This window comes from Procambarus clarkii, chromosome 72 (genome assembly GCF_040958095.1).
Source record: "Procambarus clarkii isolate CNS0578487 chromosome 72, FALCON_Pclarkii_2.0, whole genome shotgun sequence".
Lineage (NCBI taxonomy): Eukaryota > Metazoa > Arthropoda > Malacostraca > Decapoda > Cambaridae > Procambarus > Procambarus clarkii.
Genome location: NC_091221.1, coordinates 3,493,085 through 3,500,661, shown reverse-complemented (window position 1 = coordinate 3,500,661; position 7,577 = coordinate 3,493,085). Strand labels below are relative to the sequence as shown.

The following is a 7,577-nucleotide window of genomic DNA, read 5'->3' as shown; positions in this document are numbered from 1 at the left end:
TGATATCTTTTCTGACATCTTAGTGATATCTTTTCTGACATCTTAGTGATATCTTTTCTGACATCTTGGTGATATCTTTTCTGACATCTTAGTGATATCTTTTCTGACATCTTAGTGATATCTTTTCTGACATCTTAGTGATATCTTTTCTGACATCTTAGTGATATCTTTTCTGACATCTTAGTGATATCTTTTCTGACATCTTAGGTTGGTCATCTTAGTGATATCATGTCTGCGTTTAATACATGGACGTGACCCCGTAATATTTCCTGTTCAAGCTGACTCTAGTTGCTTGCTGGCCTGGCACATCCCTGTGGCACATCCCTGGGGCACATCCCTGTGGCACATCCCTGTGGTACATCCCTGTGGCACATCCCTGTGGTACATCCCTGTGGCACATCCCTGTGGCACATCCCTGTGGCACATCCCTGTGGTACATCCCTGTGGCACATCCCTGTGGTACATCCCTGTGGTACATCCCTGTGTCTCACTCGTCAACTCTGTCTCTACAGCTGTGTGATGTGTTCCACCTGTGTGATGTGTTCCAGCTGTGTGATGTGTTCCAGCTGTGTGATGTGTTCCAGCTGTGTGATGTGTTCCAGCTGTGTGATGTGTTCCAGCTGTGTAATGTGTTCCACCTGTGTGATGTGTTCCACCTGTGTCGTGTGTTCCAGCTGTGTGATGTGTTCCAGCTGTGTGATGTGTTCCACCTGTGTGATGTGTTCCACCTGTGTGATGTGTTCCACCTGTGTGATGTGTTCCACCTGTGTGATGTGTTCCAGCTGTGTGATGTGTTCCAGCTGTGTGATGTGTTCCACCTGTGTGATGTGTTCCACCTGTGTGATGTGTTCCACCTGTGTGATGTGTTCCACCTGTGTGATGTGTTCCACCTGTGTGATGTGTTCCACCTGTGTGATGTGTTCCACCTGTGTGATGTGTTCCACCTGTGTGATGTGTTTCAGCTGTGTGATGTGTTTCAGCTGTGTGATGTGTTCCACCTGTGTGACGTGTTCCACCTGTGTGACGTGTTCCACCTGTGTGACGTGTTCCACCTGTGTGACGTGTTCCACCTGTGTGACGTGTTCCACCTGTGTGATGTGTTCCACCTGTGTGATGTGTTCCACCTGTGTGATGTGTTCCACCTGTGTGATGTGTTCCACCTGTGTCGTGTGTTCCACCTGTGTGATGTGTTCCACCTGTGTCGTGTGTTCCACCTGTGTCGTGTGTTCCACCTGTGTGATGTGTTCCACCTGTGTCGTGTGTTCCAGCTGTGTGATGTGTTCCACCTGTGTGATGTGTTCCACCTGTGTGATGTGTTCCACCTGTGTCGTGTGTTCCACCTGTGTCGTGTGTTCCACCTGTGTGATGTGTTCCACCTGTGTGATGTGTTCCACCTGTGTGATGTGTTCCACCTGTGTGATGTGTTCCACCTGTGTCGTGTGTTCCACCTGTGTCGTGTGTTCCACCTGTGTGATGTGTTCCAGCTGTGTGATGTGTTCCAGCTGTGTGATGTGTTCCAGCTGTGTGATGTGTTCCACCTGTGTCGTGTGTTCCACCTGTGTCGTGTGTTCCATCTGTGTCGTGTGTTCCACCTGTGTGATGTGTTCCAGCTGTGTGATGTGTTCCACCTGTGTCGTGTGTTCCAGCTGTGTGATGTGTTCCACCTGTGTCGTGTGTTCCACCTGTGTCGTGTGTTCCACCTGTGTGATGTGTTCCAGCTGTGTGATGTGTTCCAGCTGTGTGATGTGTTCCACCTGTGTCGTGTGTTCCACCTGTGTGATGTGTTCCACCTGTGTATCGTGTGTTCCAGCTGTGTGATGTGTTCCACCTGTGTCGTGTGTTCCACCTGTGTGATGTGTTCCACCTGTGTGATGTGTTCCACCTGTGTCGTGTGTTCCACCTGTGTCGTGTGTTCCACCTGTGTCGTGTGTTCCAGCTGTGTGATGTGTTCCACCTGTGTGATGTGTTCCACCTGTGTGATGTGTTCCACCTATACACATCACCAGCCTCCTATACACATCCCTAGCCTCCTATACACATCCCCAGCCTCCTATACACATCCCTAGCCTCCTATACACATCCCCAGCCTCCCATACACATCCCTAGCCTCCTGTACACATCCCCAGCCTCCTATTCACATCCCCAGCCTCCTATACACATCCCTAGCCTCCTGTACACATCCCCAGCCTCCTATTCACATCCCCAGCCTCCTATACACATCCCTAGCCTCCTATACACATCCCCAGCCTCCTATACACATCCCTAGCCTCCTATACACATCCCCAGCCTCCTATACACATCCCTAGCCTCCTATTCACATCCCCAGCCTCCTATACACATCCCTAGCCTCCTGTACACATCCCCAGCCTCCTATTCACATCCCCAGCCTCTTATACACATCCCTAGCCTCCTATACACATCCCTAGCCTCCTGTACACATCCCCAGCCTCCTATACACATCCCTAGCCTCCTGTACACATCCCCAGCCTCCTATTCACATCCCCAGCCTCCTATACACATCCCCAGCCTCCTGTACACATCCCCAGCCTCCTATACACATTTTCTCTTGAAGATGTCCTCTTCTTTTTATTTCCAATTTGTTTCAAATGTTCTGAAACAATTTGATAGTTGTTTAGTCTAGCGTGGTTGTTAAGGTGGCAGGGGCAGGGGTAAAGGCAGGGGAAGGAGAGGGGGTGGCAGGGGCAGGGATAAGGGCAGGGGAAGGAGAGGGGGTGGCAGGGGCAGGGATAAAGACAGGGGAAGGAGAGGGGGTGGCAGGGGCAGGGATAAGGGCAGGGGAAGGAGAGGGGGTGGCAGGGGCAGGGATAAGGGCAGGGGAAGGAGAGGGGGTGGCAGGGGCAGGGATAAGGGCAGGGGAAGGAGAGGGGGTGGCAGGGGCAGGGATAAAGGCAGGGGAAGGAGAGGGGGTGGCAGGGGCAGGGATAAAGGCAGGGGAAGGAGAAGGGGTGGCAGGGGGCAGGCCGTTGAACCACCACCGACCGTCAACGATAGTGAAAGGTGAGCCCCGGGTGAGAAAGGTACAGTGACCAAGGACAGTGAGAGAGGAGGCTCAGGTAGCCAGCGTGCGCAGTTATCCACAGGTCCACACAGCTTCCTGCGCCACTGTCAACAGCTTCCTGCGCCACTGTCAACACTTCCTCCTCCACCACTCACACCACAACAATATTCCTCCACTGTAAATATACTTCATTTACCAATATTTACAAAGTGGGTACTCATTTATTTCCATTTAAATGCTTTCTCTGACGTGTGTCCAGCGACATCTAGAGCGACGGTGAATAACTACTACTGTGTTCACTGTATCACCCATGGTCACCTGTGGGAGTCACCACCCAGGGTGACACCCTAGAAGATAATAAAAGTTGCAATCAAGTTGCAACATCATCCTATCAATGTCCAGAAGCCCTGAAGGCCGCTCTCACCACCCTATGTGAGAGTGGGTGGGAGAGAGTTAAGCTAATTGGCTAATTATCTTAACGTCTATTGTGGGAAAGTTGCTTGAATCGATAGTTGCAAATACCAGTGTTTGTGATTAAATTTTAAATTTTGCCCCGAGGGGCGAGTTTATTGGGCAGCGGCACTCATCCTGTGAGTGGACACACCGCCATAGTGACAGTATTGGGCAGCGCCACTCATCCTGTGAGTGGACACACCGCCATAGTGACAGCATTGGGCAGCGCCACCTCATCCTGTGAGTGGACACACCGCCATAGTGACAGTATTGGGCAGCGGCACTCATCCTGTGAGTGGACACACCGCCATAGTGACAGTATTGGGCAGCGCCACTCATCTTGTGAGTGGACACACCGCCATAGCAGAATGTACAACACTCCCCAATAGGAAGAAAACCCGCTGGGTTGTTCATCCTGTCACTTGTACCCAGACACAGCTGGGACTTGCTTAACTGTCTCAAGTGAACAGCTCCTCAAACAAGAAGATTAACATTCGTCAACCCTTAAAAGCTTACGTTATCTTGCGGGTGCAAAATGGGGGAATCTTTTAAGAACAGTATCAATATGTGACAAATAGTGTTTTCCCAACTCAATGTGGGGTTTATTATTCTACACATATTTCTAATGTCTCTCAGGTGTTCACATTCACGTAGATAGTGGTCAAGGCGGTGTCCATCACTCACCACAGATTCTGCAACTTCGCTGATCAACTGTTGTTTCCATTCCGTATATCTATGGATATTTGTATCGAAGACTTTATTCTCGCTATTACCGATTCTCGCCTGCGTCCTCGTCCTCTTCGGCCATAATGATTGGGATTGCCAGCTGCGACCATGTTGTACCAGCTTACAGATTCACTAGTTTGTGCTTCTATCCTCCTTTCCTCAGTTACCTTGTCACGGTGATGTTGCCTGACAATACCTGTAATTTGTAGTAGAGTCTTGGATATGAAGTATTCAATATGGTCTCCTTCAGCGCCTTCAGCAGCCAGCACATCTGCTCGTTCATTCCCACATATTCCAACATGGGAGGGGATCCACAGAAACTTGATGACTCTTCCCTGATTGGTAAGTACTCTCACAGCTCTCTTGATTTCTGCGACTATTGCAAGATTTTCTGCCCGATTTTTACTTAGGCTTTGCAGTGCTGCTTTTAAATCGGTGCAAATCACTGCACCATTAGTGTTCCGTTCAAGAAACCTTAACGCCATAACAATGGCAGTTAGCTCTGCTTGCGTTGAAGAGGCATAATTCTCAATACGCGCTTTTTCTTCATTTCTGCGTTGGAAAGCATTATCCTTGATTACCGTGTATGCTGCACCCGCCCTGCCATTGACAGGATTAGATGACCCGTCAGTGTAGATTTCATCTAGTTCATCTCCGGCTTCTTTATAAATGTCCCCGAGAAACTTGTGCCTCATTTCTTGTGGTATCATGTTAGACTTTTTCGTTGTCATTTCATTGATGATAATCCTGCATGAGTCATCCTCCCAGGGAGGTAACCTCTCTACAGGCAGGAGCTCACGGGCTTGCTCAAGCAGGTGAAGCTCTTCCAGGTAGCAGACTGATCTGTGATGCCATTTTTTGCTTTTCCTGTTTCCTCCTTGTTAACAGCAGCAGAACTCAGCTTTTTCTTAGCAATATCATGGTAATGGGGATCTCTGGCTATCCTAATAGCAGGCTTAGCATTCAGCTCCTTAATTTTTCTGCTTTTAACACTGGGAAGGGACAACTCCTCTCGTAGATTAGACGTTTTGGCAGTTCTTGGGACTCCAAGAATTACTGTCATGGCTTCATTTTGAATGCTTTCGAGCCTTTTCATATCACTTTGGGAGCAGGTGCACAGAACTGGTGCGGCATAGTCTATGACGGAGCGCACATAGGCTGTGTACATCATTTTAAGCACGGCAATAGAGGCTCCATGTCCATTCCAGGTCATAGCTTTCAGTGCCCTGATCAACCAGGCTGTGACTCATACGTCAGGCTGCGAGCAGCCGCGTCTAACAGCCTGGTTGATCAGTCCAGCAACCAGGAGGCCTGGTCGACGACCGGGCCGCGGGGACACTAAGCCCCGGAAGCACCTCAAGGTAGCCTCAAGGTAGGTAGCCCTGAGTCGACTTATGCATGTTCCTATGAGTTGGTTGAGTTCCTCTTTCTTTCCCTTGTTAGAGCCGACAGTGACGCCAAGGTACTGATAGTGGTCAACCCATTCAAGTGTTACACCATTAATTTGTAGTTCTTCATTTTCTCCCCGCTTGTGATGGGAGTATACTTTTGTCTTGTTTGTACAGAGAGTGAAACAGAGCTCAACACATTTCTTTCCAAGGAGTTCAATAGACTTTAATTTTCCCCAAGGTGGGAGCTTGTATTAGGACATCATCTGCATATCCCACTTGTTGTGTTCCTTCCGGGAAATCAATATTTACAATGGCGTTCATAAGTACATTGAATAGTGTAGGGCTTAAGACTCCGCCTTGGGGGGTCCCGAGTTCCATATTCATTGTTCTGGAGACTGCTCCATTGAAGCAAACCTTGGCTCTCCTCCCTGTGAGGTAGTCTTCAACCCATTTCATGAGTCTCCCCTTGACACCCATGCATGCAAGCTCGTCCAGGATCGCAATCCCCTGTGCTTTGTCGAAGGCTCCTTTGATGTCAACAAATACAGAGTACCTAGCCGTGTCATTAGCCAAGTAATTAACTATACAATTTGCTGTGCTCCGTCCTTTAACAAATCCATTGACCCCCTCCCCTAACCTGCCTATTTTATGCAACAGTCGGTTTAGAATGATCCTCTCAAGCATCTTGCAAGTGCATGACACGAGGCTGATAAGTCTGTAACTGCCAGGGTCATTGGGCTTCGGTATGGGAACAATTATTGCGTGTTTCCATTGTGTGGGCAACACTCCACTTAGGAATGGCTTGTTAAACAGGTGGAGTAGTGGATTCCCAGACACTTCACACAGTGCATTGAGTATGTCGTAGGTGACGCCATCTTCACCAGGTGCTGTAATTTTACCCTTTTTCATAGCGCCCCTTACTTCTTGGGCTGTGATTGGTTCCCCATATTCGTCATCACTAGACTGTGCTCTTGTTATCCTAATTCTTCTGTCATTATATCGCAGGAGCTGTTCCCTGCTTACTTCTGCAGGGAGGGAGGAGGAGGATGCTGCATCACTCCACTTGTGAATTAGTTCCTCAGCCTTACCCTGGGGATCTTTGTGAGCCGCAGGCCGGGTTCCTCAGCCTTACCCTGGGGGTCTTTGTGAGCCGCAGGCCGGGTTCCTCAGCCTTACCCTGGGGGTCTTTGTGAGCCGCAGGCCGGGTTCCTCAGCCTTACCCTGGGGGTCTTTGTGAGCCGCAGGCCGGGTTCTGCCCCCCCCTTAGCTATCTGAATTTTTGCCCACACTTGTCTTGCAGATGTTTCCCGTCCAATAGAGCTAGTGAACTCAAGCCATTGTCTTTCCCGCTCTTTAATCTTCTCTTCCCTGGCTACTTGACACACACAGTTTTAAACAACTCTTGGTTACTTTCAGTGGGATGTCTCCGGTACTCTCTACTCATGTCTCGCACATTTGCGTTAAGCATCTTTATGTACTCGTTCTCATACCATTTTATTTTCTTCCTCTGAGGGTTACTTCGCCCAGTCGTACGACGCGGAACTCTGAGACAGCTCTCAATTTGGTGATTAAGGTCATCAACAAATGTATCAATATCTTCTGGGATTTGGTATTCCGTGAACCAGTCACTCATCCTGTTTATGAAGTGCAGCCTCATATCTGGTCCGAGTGATAACCTTTTCTTTTATTTGTCTCTTTCCTTCTCTTGCTCATGTCAACGGTGGTAATCAGTGCCCAATGGTCACTACATAAACTGTGCACAATGTGTGTACTGGCATCCGTGTCCTGTGCATTCAGCAGGAGAGCATAGTCTAGTCTTCCTCCTCTGAGGTGAGTTGGCTGTTCATCACCCAGGACTCTAAGGTTTTTCACTTCCCCTGACATAGAGTGACAGTTTCCGGGATACAGTGCCACATGAAAGATGTGGCACTGTATCACATCACTGTACCACTCTCTCTGAGAGTGAGAGAGAGAAAGAGTGTGAGAAA

At 49.0% G+C, this 7,577-nt stretch overlaps 1 protein-coding gene across 1 annotated transcript; it reads right to left on the bottom strand.

Moving 5' to 3' along the window:
* Window positions 1-506: 506 nt before the first annotated feature.
* LOC138356413 (homeobox-like protein HDP1) lies at window positions 507-2,000 on the bottom strand. Its single transcript, XM_069312554.1, has 2 exons — window positions 1,215-2,000; window positions 507-1,070 (listed from the first exon to the last, which is right to left on the bottom strand). Exons 1-2 carry the CDS (start codon window positions 1,998-2,000, stop codon window positions 507-509), a joined length of 1,350 nt encoding a protein of 449 aa, XP_069168655.1.
* Between the last annotated feature and the right edge of the window lie 5,577 nt (window positions 2,001-7,577).

Excerpts from the sequence above, each read along its gene's own strand:
- LOC138356413 (XM_069312554.1), bottom strand. The coding sequence starts at position 2,000 with ATGTGTATAGGTGGAACACATCACACAGGTGGAACACATCACACAGGT. Across the intron at positions 1,071-1,214 it reads AGGTGGAACACACGACACAG|GTGGAACACGTCACACAGGT; the intron begins GTGGAACACACG and ends CACGTCACACAG.